The sequence below is a fragment of the Mus caroli genome, chromosome 5, assembly GCF_900094665.2.
Source record: "Mus caroli chromosome 5, CAROLI_EIJ_v1.1, whole genome shotgun sequence".
In the NCBI taxonomy this organism is placed as follows: Eukaryota; Metazoa; Chordata; class Mammalia; order Rodentia; family Muridae; genus Mus; species Mus caroli.
The window spans coordinates 118411686-118428649 of record NC_034574.1 but is presented as its reverse complement, the minus strand read 5'-3'; the positions used below and the strand labels follow the sequence as shown (position 1 = coordinate 118428649).

Sequence of the window (16964 nt, the reverse complement as noted above, 5' to 3'; positions counted from 1 at the left end):
AATCCGAAGAGACATCGGGCGGAGAGTCAGGCATGCCACTGGCTGCCGTAGCTGTCCCGGTGGCAGGAACAATGTGCTGTTTGTGCCATCAGGACCAAAAGACAGGTTCTCCGTGTCTGTCCTAGCTACGGAGGGACCACCAAAGAGCAAAACACAGAAGGATGCAAAAAGGCTGAAGCTTGCTGATGCCAGCCAGTGACAAGGGTATTGGGTTAAAACCCGCAAAATAGAAATCTACAATTCACAGGTGAGGAGCCCAAAGCCCAAGTACATAAATGGTCAAACTCAAAAACATTACAGAATTATCACAGGTTGCTTTGAAAGCAGCTTTCATGCTGGGGGCAGAGCTCAGGAGCCCAGGACTTGACAGTAAAGAGGCTGAGAGGGTCGCCTTGGAAATTCCTTGTAGCTCCAGGTGCGCACCAGGCTCACCAATGCTGGCTTTCTGGGCGAGGTGGTGCACAACTTTAAGCCCGGTACTTGGGAGGCAGAGGCGAGCAGATCTCCAGGTTCGAGGCCAGCCTGGGCTAGATTGAGACCCTGTCTCAGAACAAACGAAAGCAACAGGGCTTGTGAAGAAAAGAAGTGCTTCAGGCTGCCTACCAACCACAAGATGCAGAGGAGCCTGCTTTGTTAAAGATTTTTGTGCTGACTCTTGAACATGTTGGGTTCGTTTGCTGAGACAGGGTCTTGCCACGTAGACCAGGATGGCTTTGAACTCAGCACCTTCCTATCTATCTAGAGACTGAGTCCTGGGTTTACAAGCACATCGGGCTTCCTGGTCACGCTATTTCCCAGCCATCTGTGAGCAGGCCAGAGTGATGGACGGGACCACGTGAGCAAGCAGAGCTCTTCACACACAGGGCCCTAGGACAATGCTCCCAACCTTCCCTCAGAGCTTCTCATGAGGTCCCTAGGAAAGACATGCCTTCCTGGTTACTTCTTCACAGCTCCGCTCCTAACCCCCTGTGGCCTGCTGAGTCTCATCCCCAGGCTGCCTCTTAGGCTTGTCCCTGGGTCACTTTTATGAATTAGAGGACCCTATCATGGGTCAAAAGGCCAGCAGTGAGGACATTCTTTTCCACACTTATTGCCAGTAGAAAGAGGGTCGAGCCTCAACAAAGGACCCAAAGGGTGGGGGGATGCTAGCAGCAACAGGAAGTGAGTCTGTGAAAGGTGTCTGTGTGCTATACCAACAGCCTCCTGACTAGAAAAGGGAAGAGACCACTATACAAACACTGACTACAGGCTGGGACCGGGCTAATTTGGTAGGATGCTTATGTAAAATGTAGGAGGCCCCGGGTTCCATCCTGAGCAGGTGTGTTAGCATCTGTCTCTAATCCTAGCATCCAGAAGGATGGGGAATCAGGAGTTCAAGGTCCTTCTCCACCACATAGCCTGTTCGAGACCAGCCAGGAGTCCAAGAGATGCCATCTCAAAAAACCCAAGCCGTAGGGCCGGAGAGGCTGCTCAGTGGTTAGAGCACTGGCTGTTCTTCCAAAAAACCTGGGTTTGATTTTTTTCAGCATCCACAAGGCAGCTGACAACTGCCACTAATTCCAGGGGGGTATGACACCCTCTTCTCCTCTCTGCAGGCACCAGGCAAATACGTGGTACACAGACATACAAGCGTGACAAAAAAACCAAAAACCAAAAACCAAAACACATACACATAAAAAAATTCAAAATAAAACACCACCATCAAAAATCACCAACCCCAATACTAAGCTAAGCCCAGTCAGTACACTTCAGAGGCAGCCAATAACCTCAGTCCTGTCCTCGATAAAGCAAGTACTTAATGTGAGAGAGGACCACCAGGGAGTTAATACTGACTTTGAGACAGTTATAATCCTTACACTATCTTTTCATTAAAAAAAAGTATATTTGCATTTATTGGGGCCAAGGGATGGGAAGCCACAGCCCATGCGTAGAGGTTAGAAGGAAACCTGTGGGAGTGGTCCCGGGAATCAAACTCAGGCTTGGTGGCAAGTGCCTTTCCTCATTGAGCCATATCGCCCGCCCCACCCCTTATCTATAATAGATCCACAGTGGCTGCCGTCCAAATGTTTATCATGTTATTCGGTTAAGGAGGAGTCGTACACAGCCCTGAAGATAAGGCATGAAATAAGGTACAAAAATACATCTTTCCACATACAAAAGAGATAGGGGGAGGGGGAAGGGGAAGGGAGGCCAATAAGCTGCTCACGTCCACGAATGAAAGAAGAAAAGAAAAAAAAAATCTTTAATTACTGGGAGCTATGATTACATCCAAACAATGCCAGGCATGGTGGTGCAACACCTTTAATACCAGCACTCAGAGGCAGGTGGATCTCTGCAAGTTAAGAGGGCAGCCTGGTTTACACAGAGAGTTGCAGGACAGCCAGGGCTATGTAGAGAGACCCTGCCTCAAAAAGAAAAAAAAAAAAAAAAAAAAGCTAAAATATATGCATCAAACACCGTAATACCATCTGAAGTTTAAAAAAAAAAAAAAAAAAAANCAAACACCGTAATACCATCTGAAGTTTAAAAAAAAAAAAAAAAAAAACTACTAGAATTTCAAGTAACATTCTACTCTGATTCGTACATTGTTCCACTAAGAATGAAGGTATCCAGGACTGGACTCTTGAGTGTTCTCTTAACATGCATAGACCGTATTCACCCCAAGGCATTCGAACAATGGGAGTGTAGTCACGTGTGCACATCATTCCTGCACTCGGGCTGGGGGCAGGAGAGTTTAAGGCCAGTCTCAGCTACTTAGCAAGTTCAAGGCCAGCCTTAAATACATGAGACCCTGTCTCAAAAAATCATAATAACTAAATGTAAAAATTAAAATGAAGGCATCTTGTGTATGTATATATATGAATATATATAGTGTATATAGCATATATATGTATATACACATTATATATATATATTCAACTATAAAACTGGCTTTAGAGTCTACATTTGGTCAGACTGGAAAAAAATATTGCAGATTTTTTTTTTTTTTTTTTTTTACCTTTTTTGTTGCTATTGTTTTGAGACAAGGTCTCAATGTATTAAAACTGCCTGTCCTGGAACTCACTACATAGACCAGACTGGCCTCAAACTCAGATGTGCCTGCCTCTGGCTCTCTTGTGCTACTACACCTGGCTTTTGGTCTCGCTATGTAACCCTGGCTGACCTGAAATAGACCACTTAGACCTGGCTGGCCTTCAAATAGCAGCAATCCTCCTGCCTCTGCCTCCTGAATATTGGGTGGTGTTGCAGTCTTAGCTATAGTGGACTGTATAGGAATCGACCTACAACATCTCAAGTGGCCACTGAGAGGAGCCAAGGCAAGAAGGTTTAGCTTTACAGAGAGTGACTGCCCCCTAGCCCACGTCTGAAAAGTAATCTTTTAGTATGATATGACCAGACATCTGGAAGGAAAGAAAATATTAACCACCAAGGTGCCCCTTCTCTGCTACTTCCACCCTGTGCTGCAAGTAGATTTGCCTAGAGTAGCTAAACAACAAAATCGGAATGTTTCACATCACAAGTTGTGGGTTTCCAATGTCTGTGGAGAGATTTCCCCAGTACGGGTTCCAGAAGGGAATGAAATTCAAGAAAATGAGAGTCCCATACTGTCTGTCACCTCGAGTAGAGAGGTCTCTCTCAGACACATCCTCAAAGACCCAAATCTGCGTGACAGATACTTGTCACCAAAGACAGAACTTCACAGACATACGGCACCAGAGCTGCCATCAGCTGGGTCCCTCCACCAAGCTCAAGTTGGGACTCAGTGGCTCCACAGTCGTCACAGGCGACCCCAGTCACATCCTGCAAAAGCCAGTTCTCTTTCCACAGAAGCTGGCAGAGAGGTCTCTGCACCCAGGGGTTTAGCTATTAACAGCAATGCCCTGGACCCCAAACTTTAAAAAGCACCTAACACACAATTATAAAAATTTCAGGACAAACGATTTCGATCTCAAGGTTGCTTATGCCTACGAATGTCCTAGAAGGAATGAAATAAAGGATGTTACTGGCCGTGAATGGTTCCTTTTTCTTCTATGGTCCCGAGTCAATTAGAAGCAAAGGAAACAAGCGACTCCCATGAGGGTCCAGCCGGCTCTCTGGGCCTCGCTGGCCAACCGGGGATGTGAGATCCGGCTGGATTCTGGAATGATCTTCGGGGCCCACCCGGTTCTTAGCATCAAACTCCAAAGACAGTTTGCAGCTCCATCCACATCCTTTCTTCCTGGAAAGGCTAGGGTTAATCTACATTGAAGTCCAGAGAAGAGAAAGAGATCTCGGGACGTCTATGGGTACCTTCATTCAGAAACACAATGGACAAGGGGGGGGGGGCTCAGTATCCCCAGCACCATACAAAACAGAAATAGACATGGAGGGGCACAATGGAGGAAGAGCTCACGGGATCCCTAGGACCCAAACCTCTGAAGCCCAAGTGTCCACAAGAACAAGAGACAGCACTTGTTAACCAGGTCACCACCAACCCCAGAAGACACGAAATAAAGGTCACATTCGGGAAGACGAAGAGATTGCACACGGTGCTCACCCACAAGCCAATTTTAACCTCTTTAAGGATGTCAAGCGTTCCCTTCAAAGCTCTGATAAACTTGACTCCATCTGCCTTTATTTAAAAACCTTACAAAAGATGTATTTAAATGTTTGGGAAGAAAAATCAACATTATGTTCTATGCACAGATAAAGTTATCCGACTACACAGCTAACAGGGGGTATATCCGTTGTTTAAAAACTGTTTTCCCACTGGCAATCTACGAAAGTTCTCTCTCCTCCAGTGGCTCCTAAGGTTGACACACAGTGGGAAATACCAGGCGTGGCGTTTTTGCTCAGTTTATTGGGAGGGTTGGGATTTGGTGGGGTTGCCGGCTCTTCTCTTCTTCTGCTGTCTTTTGACATCACTAGCTGGTTGGACGGCTAGGCGGCTGACCTTCACTTGTCCTTGGAGCGGTCAAGGTTCTCGAGCACCCTGTTGAGGCGGATGTTGAGCAACCTCACCTGGTTCTCCAGGTGTTCCAGCTTCTCCTCCACGCTGGGGCTGCAAAGGCCACCGGGGCTGCCCCGCCAGTAGCCCATGGGCCCCGTCATGAAGTAGATGGCCACCACGACGCAGAGCGGCAGCACCGCGTGCTCGGGCTCGCCCTCGTACTTATGTAGGATATACACGCAGGACATGGAGAACAGGATGACACGCACGAGCCAGAAGAAGCGGCCAAACACCAGGTGGAGGAGGCTGAAGGTGAAGCCCAAGGTCAGAGACAAGAACCAGTAGGCCAGGAGAACCACACCAACCAGCACCAGGGCCCGGGTGGGGCTGTTGGACACGGAGGCTGGGCTGAAGTACTGTGACAGGTTGGATACTGCAAAAGAGGACAGGGCCAGTTATTCCCACGCGGTCAGGACCTTCTAGGAAAGCAGGAAGGACAGCTGAGCTCTGGGACTGGACCCATAGGCTCCTGTCACAACCCAACACAACGAAAGCAAAATAAAGCAAATACTTGAGGGGCACAGGTGGTCTCTCAGGACCATTAGTATCCTCATGAGTTTAGAACACCTTTTATGGCTGGGCAGTGGTGGCACACACTTGGGAGGCAGAGGAAGGCGGATTTCTGAGTTCCAGGCCAGCCTGGTCTACAGGGTGAGTTCCAGGACAGCCAGGACTGCACAGAGAAACCCTGTCTCGAACCCCCCCCCCCAAAAAAAAAACACCTTTTATGGGATTGGAGAAACGATTCAGTGGTTAAAAGCACTGGCTACTCTTGCAAGGACCTAGTTCGATTCCCAACAACCATCTGTAACTCCAGAGACAGGGCAATGTCAGACAGACCCTTAGGTTCTGCATACGTGAAGTGCACAGATGTACGAAACACCCATAACACATAAAAACAAATAATAAATAAATCTAGAAAAATATTTTAACAAGCTGGGCAGTGGTAGCTCACACCTTTAACCTGGCACTCATGCGGCAGAGGCAGACAGATGTCAGTGAGTTCAAGGCCAGCTTGATCTCCAGATGAGTTCCAGGACAGTCAGGGCTGCACACAGAGACCCATTTTTATAAAAATGGTGCTGGAGTGCAAACTCCCCATTTTACAAGGAGCTATCCCCTCAGACTGCTTACAGTGGCTCACATCTGTCATCCCAGCACCCAGGAAGCTGAGGCAGGAGGATTAGATGTTCAAGGCCATCCTTGGTTCCACCATAGTGAATTTGAGGCTAGTGTGGGGTACAGGGGACCCTGTCTCAAAGACAAAGCAAAATAACAACCACACATACACCCACACACACACACACGCACACACAAAACCAAAAAAAAAAAAAAAAGCAGCAAAACAGAAATAGTAAAATTGATTTCACCAACTTTGAGATGAGATGGGGAGTCCTCACATAGACCAGGCTGGCCTTGAACTCACAGAGATCTGCCTGCCTCTGAGTATGGGGATCAAAGGCATGAGCCACCATGCCAAGGTAAATTTCACCAATTTCTTTTCCCTGTAACTAGACCAGTAGAGTGCCTCTATATGCCTCAAAGCTTACTGCTAACAAACCAATCTAAGCAGAGGGGTCCCCATTGTAACTAACACTCTGAAAACTGATGGGGAAGGAAATACTGGGAGCTGAGAGCAGCCACCTTGAAGACGGCCCTGGTTCTGAGCTTCAGTCACGGTTCCCAAAGGCCTTCGGTGCCCTGCAGCTTATTCAAACCCAGAGGGAGACTCACAGCACAAAACAAGGCATCAAGGGATAGCACCCGGCCAAGTCTCGTCAGTGATGCCTGGGGTCCTGAGTTACCCCACTCTGCTGTCTCCCAGCCCCCACTGCATGCAATTCCTTGCAATCTGCTTTATCTCCACAGGCTCACTGTCCAGGGATGGTAACCCGGAGTTGCACAATCCCAGCAGGTCATGGCTGAGGCAGCCAGCCCTCACAGGATTGCATACGGTTGCAATGTTTGGGTATATGTTGACTCAGCCCAGTCCCCGGGGGGGGGGGGGCCGTGTGCCTCACAGCATTCTGAGGGCCACCTCTCTACCTCCTGAGTGGCAAGGTGACACGACCTGGTATGAGGCCTTTCAAAGGTTAGACTTGGTGAGTGGAGGCTGGAAGTGGGGTCAGGGGTAAAGAGCAGACCATTGTGGTGGTATGTGGATCCTGGCTGGTGCAGTCTGACTCCACCGTGAGCCCAGGTCCTAGAACTGTAAAGAAGGATGCCTGGGGCTAACGGATTTTGAGAGGATCCTGTTACACCACTATATCTGTTTTCTGGCTTTGCCACAACTGAGCCCTATACACCAGGTCTCTGATGAACCTTAGATGCTGAGGTTCATCCCCTCCCCGGGTTCCAGGAACCAAAAGGCCAAGTCCATGGCTGTGCTCCCAAAGTGACTTTCCTCTCTACTGACTCTGTCTCTGGCATGCTGAAACACACAGCCCTGGTGTACAGCATACCTGTGTGAGGGCTCTCGGGAGCCTCTTCTGCCCTCTTCTGGCTTCCAGAGGCTCCAGGTGGCCCAGGTCACCATCACTGCAGGCTCTACCTCCATTGTCTGCACAGCATTTTGGGGGGTGGGGGATGGGGGGTAGGGGGGTGGGTTCAAGACAGGGTTTGTCTGTTTAATAGCCCTGGCCATTCTGAACCTCACTCTGTAGACCAGGCTGGCCTCCAACTCACAGAGATCCGCCTGTCTCTGCCTCCCAAGTGCTGGGTTTGAAGGTGTGTGCCACCACCAGGTACCCACACAGCTTTTGAAGTTTCAGACCACAGGTTCAGCTCTTGAAAGTAAAATGCTCCTTCCTCCCCGTGGTGCTCCATACCCTCAGCCCTCTGGTGTCCTCTCAGCTAAGGACATGGAGACTCCCCACATAGTGAGACAGCCCCCCCAAAACAAAGCTCGCAACGCAAACACCTTGCACAACCATCCCCGTACCTACCGTCAAGCCCAAGGACTTCTAAGAGCTCCATCCAAACTTTCCATAACGTCTCTAAGAACATGTCCACCCCCTGCACGAACCGCTCGGTCAGCCTGGACAGTAACTGCAGGGACGAGAAGACAGTAAGGAATCAACCAATCCACTGTCCTCCCTAAAGCCACTCAGATACTGAAGTGTGAGCTCGGGAGAGGACTCGACAGGAAAACCAGGAGCTACCTCGGGGACAGTCTGTAGCCAAGTGGACGAAGAAGGGTTGATAGCTGGTCCACCACCACGGAGAATGCGGAAAGCCCGTCTCTCACACACACACCCCACAATCTGGCTGCACTGCACCTACCACTTCCCCTATAGTTCTGCTGGCTCTTGGTCAGGGTATCTGGTTCCTCTGCCTGGGAGTGTCTGCTCTCAAGATGCTTCCCTGGCCAGTTGGCTCTCAAAGGACCAACTGACTGGGAAGCCTGAGACCGCGCTCTCTGTCTATGGCTCTCCAGGGGATTTGGGAAAGCCGGGAGACCAGGAAATCGGGAGTTCGAGCTCCTGCCTCATCTCTTGCTCTCTTTTGAGTGAGTAATCCCACTGGCTAGTTTCCTGTCAACTTGGCATAGCTGATATCATCAGAGAGGGACCCTCAATGGAGAAAAATGCCTCCAGAAGATCCGGCTTTGTAGGCAAGCCTGTAAGGCAATTTTCTTAATTAGTGATTGATGTGGGCAGGCCCAGCCCACTGTGGGTGGTGCCATCCCTAGGCTGGTGGACCTAGGTTCTGTAAGAAAGCAGGCTGAGCAAGCCATGGAAAGCAAGCCAGTTAAGTGGCACCCCTCCATGGCCCCTGTTCCTGTCCCCAGGTTCCTGCCCTGTTTGAGTTCCTGCCCTGACTTCCTTCAATAATGAATATGAAAGCAGGAGTCAAATAACCCCTTTCCACAGCAACCCTAACAGTGATATTATATACACGTAGCCTACAACTCGAAACCAGGGCTGAGATGTAAGTTTTCCTAGCACTCATGACATCTTGAGTTCAGCTCTCACCATTACAAAAACGGGGCAGCTCAAACTGCCTGCAACCCAGTTCCAGGGGACTCTGATGCCTTCTTCTTGTATTTGTACACTTAAGCACACACACACACACACACACACAATTCAGTAAAACTAATCTTAAAAAAGAAAAACATGAAAAGCTAGCATAGTGGTGTTCTCACCTTCAATTCCAATGCTCTGGGGACAGAGGCAAGTAGACTCTGACAGTTCAAAGCCAGCCTGATCTACATATCCATAGTGAGTTCTGGGACAGCCAAAACTTGTACATTGAGACTCTATTACACACACAAAGAGAGAGAGAGAGAGAGAGAGAGAGAGAGAGAGAGAGAGAGAGAGAGCGCAAATAGAAAAAAATCACAAGGAAGGATGGAGATAGGGAAGCAGGCTAGGCAGCAGAACAGGCTTTGATAGCACCAAAGCCCAGGAAGTAGTGTGCAGTTCTTTTAGGGTAAGCTACATTCTGAGCCATGCTGGGCCTTGGTTTTTCCAGCTGGAAAATGGGACCAAGAGAGGATTCAACAAAGGAAGGTGAAGAGGCTCATTCCTGCCTGCAACCCCAGTTCCTAGGGACTCTGATGCCTTCTTCTGTCCTCTGTTATTTGTGCACACAAGCACACACACTCACCATTTAATAAAACTAATCTTAAAAAAGAAAAATAGGGACTGGTGAGATGGCTCAGTGGGTAAGAGCACCCAACTGCTCTTCTGAAGGTCCGGAGTTCAAATCCCAGCAACCACATGGTGGCTCACAACCATCTGTAACAAGATCTGATGCCCTCTTCTGGAGTGTCTGAAGACAGCTACAGTGTACTTACATATAATAAATAAATAAATCCTTAAAAAAGAAAAAAGAAAAACAGGAAAAACCAGCATAATGGTTTTTGTGGTAGGTCACCTGGTCCAGTCAGCAGTGAGTGACAGGGTAACAAGGCTCCTGGGAGGGCAAATCCAGACCAAAGGTTCTTCCCTCAGGCTGTAAACTGGACAAGAGGGGGGAGGACACGCCAGGGCAGGTCCCCACCCCTTCAGCCACATGCAGATCTCTCCAGCAAAGCTAGACCCATAGACTTCAGCTGCATTCTAAATTTGAATATGAAGCCCCTGGTCCCCAGTGACGGAATGTTTAAAGACAGGGTCTTTAAAGAAGTGAGTTTGTAAAGGGCTTGTGTCAGTGGGACAGGCTTGTCTCCCAGCTACTCAGGAGACTGAGGCAGGGGATGTGTGAAGGGGGCAGGGGGAAGTGTATTGGGGGGAGGTTTCTCTGCCTACACCAGGGCTGGCGGAGTAAAGAGCCAGTGAATGATCCCGGGATCCACAAGAGGCAAGGAAGGAAACCTGATTCAGCACAACTCAGCAGCGGGGGCTGATTCAACCATCTAGAGTTTGACATCACAAAGTTTATTTTAGGCATATTTAAGTACAGTACAATTTGGGGGGGAAAAAAACCGGGTTCCTTATGGAACACAATCCTAGGTGTTCAAGGAGGCATGACAATTCCATCAAAACTATTCTCAAAGTACGTGTCGTTTCTTCTAGGAAGACGGGCTTTATAGATAGGCTTCACGTGTTTGCACTTTTGAGACAGGGTTTCTCTGCAGACCAGGCTGGCCTTGAAACTCCCAGAGATGACCCGCCTCTGGTAAGCTATTATTTTCTTAATGGCCGAGGGGAGGATCTGGTGTGGTCTCCGTCATACATATAATATAGCCCAGAGGTCATCTGGGCTACCAACCACCTCTGGTCCTGTTTGTGGGAGCCTGGGGAAAACCCTGGCCATATAGACAATGCAGAGACCATCTAGTCTATTGGGCACCTCTAATCCTGGCTGTGGTAGCTTGTGGGGAACCAGGTATCGCCTGGCCTCTACACCTTACCAACCTCCATTGCCAGCCCTCTGGGCAGAAAACAGGTTATAAAAAAAAAAAAAAAAAAAAAAAAAAGAACATGTGTGTTTAACATGCCTGGTTTCCCCAGTGCTTATCTGTGAGCTTTGCAAGGACCTTTGTGTTCACAAACAGGCAGGAAGACTGCAAGTTCCAAACCTGCTTTGGGCTAAAGAATGATGAGTCTGAGGCCATCCAGGAGGTGTTAGAGCTCCCCGTCTCAAAATAAAGAACAGTTGGTGGTGTAGCTCGGTGGTAGAATATTTGCCTAGTACACATAAGGTACTGGGTCTCATTACAAAAGAGAGAGAGAGAGAGAGAGAGAGAGAGAGAGAAGGCAGGCAGTGGTGGAGGACTCCTTTGATCCCAGCACTTGGGGAGGCAGAGGCAGGTGGATCTCTGTGAGTTCAAAGCCAGCAGGGTCTACAGAGTGAGTCCTAGAACAGGCCGGGCTACACAGAGAAACCCTGCTGTCTGGAGGAAAACAAAAACAAAAACAAGCAAACAAACAAATATGCAAAAGAGCTAAGATCAGTGACACACAACAGACAGCTATCAGAACAGAGACTGAAGAGCACCTGCAGGCCCATTTTTGGGTCTCAGGAAGCCAGCCTATCAGAACCATGACCTCAGATTTCTGGCATCAAAGCAGCAAGACCTGCACTCTCTTGGTCTGAGCACCCACTGGGGTAACTGGGTTCCTGGTGAGTGACAGCGAGTCCAGAGCCCGGAAGCAGAGCCAATAAATACCGGGTGACAGAGCTGTCCTACATCAGGACTCCAAGTGTGTCAGTTCAGGGGACTGAGGGGAAGGACACCAACGTGGCATGGTAACTACGTGGCTGGACAACAGAGGAGAGCAGGCTGCCAATGAAATGAGGTGTCGCCACCAAAGAAAACAGGCGGAAAAAAATAATAAAATAAAAAGTGCTAATTATGGGGAGAAGCATGAATGAGGGGTGGAAGACCAACTCTGTGGGCCGGGCTTCTCAGGATTAAAGTCAGCTCACCAGGCATGCACTGCAGGCGCCTTTACCCTCTCAAGGACAACTTTCAAATCCTGACTTTCCTGCTCCTATCCATTCAGAGCTGGGATTACCCAACATGCCCGACTGGCTGGCTGGCTGGCTTGCTTGCTTTCTTCCTTTCTTTCTCTCTTTCTTTCTTTCTTTCTTCAGGTTTTTTCCAGACAGGGTTTCTCTGTATAGCCCTGGGATTACCCAAAATGTCCAGGTTTATTTATTTATTTATTTATTTATTTATTTTGGTTTTTTCCAGACAGGGTTTCTCTGTATAGCCCTGGCTGTCCTGGAACTCACTCTGTAGACCAGGCTGGCCCTTGAACTCAGAAATCCGTCTGCCTCTGACTCCCAAGTGCTAGGATTAAAGGAGTGCTCCACCACCGCCCAGCTTATTTCTTTTTAAGATTAGGTCTCCTGTGTCCTATTTTTTTTCCGGTGTATTGGAGATGGGGTCTTGAGATTATACACACACTAAGCTGGCCTCAAACTTTCAGTGATACCCCCACCGCACCCGACTCCACCCCTGCATCAGTTTCTTGGGTGCTGAGACTGCAGGCCCGCACGACTGTGACCTGGCTGCTTTTCATCTTAGTCCCTCCACCATGTCCCTGTTCTTTACTTCCAGGAGCTCTGACAACTCCCTCCAGCATCCAAAGGCCTGAGGTGCACTCACTTGCTCAAGTACACACACACACACACACACACACACACACACAGTCATTATTAAAAATGTCTTTAAAAAAAATAAAGGTGGAGCGGTTGAAGAATGACAGCCATGGTACAAGCAGTGCTCATGTGCTCACACGCTCACGTGCGTTTGCTTGCTTGCTTGCTAGCACGCACTCACTCACTCACACACACACACACACACAAACCATACACATACATGTACATTTTCTCTCTCTCTCTCTCTCTCTCACACACACACACACACACACAAGGAAATGTAAGTACCACCCGACTATTGTGAAATATTACTACAGTAAGTGTAAGTTTCCTGGGTGGGATGATGTTTGTAGACTGTGCAGAAGAAGATACCAAGATATCTGTCTTATTTCAAACGGTTTAGAAAAGGATGCATAAAGTATGCATGCGGTGTGCATGGAGAAAAACAAAATCTGAACAGCAGATGAGGGTGTATGCTACTCCTTCAATTTTTCAGTATTTTGAAATATTATTAAGAAAGGGAGGGAGGGAGGGAGGGAGAGGGAGAGAGAGAGAGAGAAGAGTCAGGGAGATGGCTCAGTGGGTAAAGGAACTCACCACTATGCCTGACAAAAGCTGACTTTGTTCCCCAGAATGTTGACCCCCCCCCAAGCTGTCCTCTGATCACACAAACACTGTGGCACACACACACACATGTAAACAAGCAAATGAGAAGAAGAGACACTCTATCTGTTGGTGGCATCGCCATGAATGCCCACGCCTCCTCTGTCAGCTCACACCCTGTGTACAATCTGTGCAGGCGTCAACTCAATGTTCTTCAATACAGCTGCTCAAATGATTAAGGTGGGAGAAAAAGGACCAGGGAGCTGTCAATTATTTTCCTCAAAATACCTCCCTGCAAGCAGCAACAGAAGAAAGGTTCTATAAAAACAGAACAGACCAACTAACCATTCAACTGAAGACTGGCAAAGGGGAAAAAAAAAAGGGCCCCAGGAATGATAGGACCAGACATGGAGTCACAGGACCAGAGTTTACACAGTGCAGCTCAGGGGACATCAGGAATGGAGTCTAGAACATCCAGAGGGCAGCTTGGTCACATCTTCTACATTAAAATTTCAAAAGAGGGAGGTGGAGAGGAGGCTCAGCCATTAAAGCACTTGCTGTTCTCCCAGAGGCAGTGCCCAGCACCCACATTAAGCAGCTCACCACCCCAGTAGCTCCAGCCCCAGGGCATCTACGGCTTCTCCTGGTCTCTGAGGGCACCTGCATACACACACACACACACTCACACATGCACACATACACAAACACACACATGCACATACACACACAAATAAAAGTAGCCAGGCAGTGGTGGTACACGCCTTTAATCCCAGCACTCAGAGGCAGAGGCAAGTGGTTCTCTGAGTTTGAGGCCAGCCTGGGCTACTCAGAGCAACCCTGTCTTGAAAAACCAAAATCACAACAATATTAATAAGCCCTTTTAAAAAAAAGCTCCCCCTGCTACCGTTGGTATCATGTACCCCAGGATGGGTTCAGCTCACTGTGTACCTGAAGCTGACCTTCAACTACCAATCCTCCTGCCTCCACCACCCCAGCGCACTCCATCAGGCACAGCCTTTGCTCCCTACAACCCTACAAAGGCAGCTGAGCAAGTTGCCAGACTGCACTCAAAAGGCAGGCAAGGGTTTGGTCCCGTTTATGTGAAAACCCAAACAGGAAAATCTGTAGAGATGGAGACCAGCAGGTGCCTGGCTGTGGAGGAGGGCAACAGTTGCTTAGTGGAGACCGAGTTTCCTTTGGGCACAATAGGTGTATAACCCTGTTCCCATGCTTTTGTAGCTATAGAACTGAGTGAAAACAGTGAAATGGAATCGACAGGTATTTTATTACCGTAACTAGAAAAAAATTAAGGGGCGACAGGTATAGTTATGTTGGTACCTTACTTGTCTTCATTTACGGAACCCTGGGTTCAACCCCAAATTGGCCATGAGCTGGATACGGTGGCTCAAGCCTAAACACCCAGCACTTAGAAGCTGGAGGCAAGAAGGGTTGGGAGTTCAAAGCTAGCTTAGGAGCTTAGGAAAGGCTCGCTGAGCAAGCATGAAGACCTCAGTTCCAATCCCCAGCATCCACCTAAAAAGCCAGGGGGTGGTCATGCATCTGCATCGGTATATTCCTGTAACCACCGTGCTGCAGGAGTGAAGACAGGAGGATGGTTGTTACCATGGTAGCTCCAGGGTCAGTGCAAAATTCTGTTTCAAGAGAATAAGGCAGAGGTCTGAATTTGAAGCCAGCCAGGGATATATAGTGAGACTCAGGAGGGAGAGGGAGGGAGGGAGAGAGGGAGAGAGAGAGAGAGAGAGAGAGAGAGAGAGAGAGAGAGCAAGCAGGAGAGCAGGAGAGCAGGAGAGCTAGAGCAAGAGAGCAAGAGAGCGCTGTGGTTTTGACTTCCTCTCTGTCTCATTTGGGCAGAAGAGAGAATATGGATGGGTGTGACTAGCTTGTAGATACTACATACTGAATACTTGCCACACACTAAATATTTGTCAGTGAGGGGAACATTTACATATGAAAGGCTGTTGCCTAATAGGAGAGTCGTGAGGATTTTTGGTTTCTTTAGAAAACACAGTAACTGGGCCGGGCATGGTGGCGCACGCCTTTAATCCCAGCACTCGGGAGGCAGAGGCAGGCGGATTTCTGAGTTCGAGGCCAGCCTGGTCTACAGAGTGAGTTCCAGGACAACCAGGGCTATTCAGAGAAACCCTGTCTCGAAAAACCAAACCAAACAAACAAAAAAATCCCCACAGAAATATTATAAGAATACACTTTGGTTTTTTTTTCATCCGGGGTATGGGGATATGAGGCTGCTTTGCAGCAGGTGACTATGACTCGCCTCGTGCCCTAATAGGGTCGTGGTTTAGTCAGCTGCAGGTAGTTTCTATGAGTGTGTGATGTTTGGAGGACTGGGGACTTTTCAAAGGCTAGAGCCCAGATGGATGTGTGGCTCTGTTGGTGGTTGGTGTTGTTTGCGGTTAGTCTAGTAGCCGTGCACAAAGAAATGAGAAGAAGAAATTAGGTATCCTGACAGCAAAGATCAAACTTGCCCCCAAGGAACTTGAGGCCCCTAATCAGCAGGAAGTGGTCTAATGATGATAATGATGCCCTCTTTCTCAACGATCTTTTTTTCCCTTAATATTGGCATTCCTTCTAGGCTCCGCCCAACAGTTAACTAGCAACCGGCAAATAGACCTGGCTTGCTATAAAAGGAGCTGTTTGGCCCCTCCTTGCCCTCTCTGCCTCTTCTCTCTCTCTCTCTGCCACCTTTCTCCCCCATCCCACACCCCACAACTGCATGTTCCTGGCCAGACTCTCCTTCTCCTCCTTTTCTCTCCCCCACCCCCGCCCCCACAAGGGATGCCTCAGCATGTGTTCAGCCTCAGTGTGGTTCCCAGCACCTATGTCAGACAGCTCATGGCTACCAGTAACTCCAGCTCCAGGGCATCCGATGCTGTCTTCCAGTTTCTGTGGGCAACTGCACTCCTGTGTATAATCACACATGGCCACACACATACACATAATTCAAAAATAGAAATGCAGGGCTGGAAAGACGGCTCAAAGGTTAAGAGCTGCTCTTCCGGAGGTTCCCCCAGTTCAATTCCCAGCAACCACATGGTGGCTAACAACCATCTGTAATGGGATCTGGTGCCCTCTTCTGGCCTGCAGGCACACATGCAGACAAAACACTGTATACATTATAAATCATTAAGCAAATCGTTAAATAAATAAATAAATAAATAAAAATACACCCAGGCTTGGTTGCACACACCTTCAATCTCAGCACTCGGGAAGCAGAGGCAAGTGGATTTTCTTCTGAGTTAAAGGGTCCAGCCTGGTCTACATAGAGAGTTCTAGACCTACAAAGAGAGACCCAGTCTCAAAAAAAAAAAAAGTCAATTTGAGTTCTTAATGTTCTTCCCCCTCATGCTAAGGACCAATAAACGTTCATGTTTTAAACCTCTAAATCTCCCCAGCAGGACTAAGCAATGTTCAATTAAATTACCTTACAACCTAGAAACACCAAGAGGGAACTTGGAGAACCATGATTCTGGGCCAGGAAGCAACCAGCGGCACCAACAAGTAAGAAAAGAACTATTGCTCCCATCCCCACTTAACAGACAAGAGAAACTGAGCTTTAAACGCTTCCAAGCCAGGGACAGGCAAGATGGCTCAGCCAGGAAAGGTGCTTGCCACAGGCCAGATGACCAGATAAGGATTCTGCGGACCCACGCGGTGGAAGCAGAGAACTTTAAAGATGCCCTAAAGCCGGGCGTGGTGGCGCACGCCTTTAATCCCAGCACTTGGGAGGCAGAGGCAGGCGGATTTCTGAGTTCGAGGCCAGCCTGGTCTACAAAGTGAG

At 48.5% G+C, this 16964-nt stretch overlaps 1 protein-coding gene across 2 annotated transcripts in view; it reads right to left on the bottom strand.

The window, feature by feature from the left end:
• Positions 1–4593: 4593 nt before the first annotated feature.
• Positions 4594–16964, bottom strand: part of Bri3bp (BRI3 binding protein) — a 13758-nt gene continuing 1387 nt past the window's right edge. The window contains exons 2-4 of one of the 2 annotated variants that reach the window (XM_029478024.1): positions 7936–8038; positions 7453–7550; positions 5256–5363 (exon numbers count right to left, since the gene is read on the bottom strand). In XM_029478024.1, coding sequence (XP_029333884.1) covers positions 5256–5363; positions 7453–7550; positions 7936–8038 — 309 coding nt within the window. Of the gene's footprint in view, positions 5364–7452; positions 7551–7935; positions 8039–16964 lie in introns of both variants that reach the window. The other variant, XM_021162940.2, reaches the window with a different exon arrangement.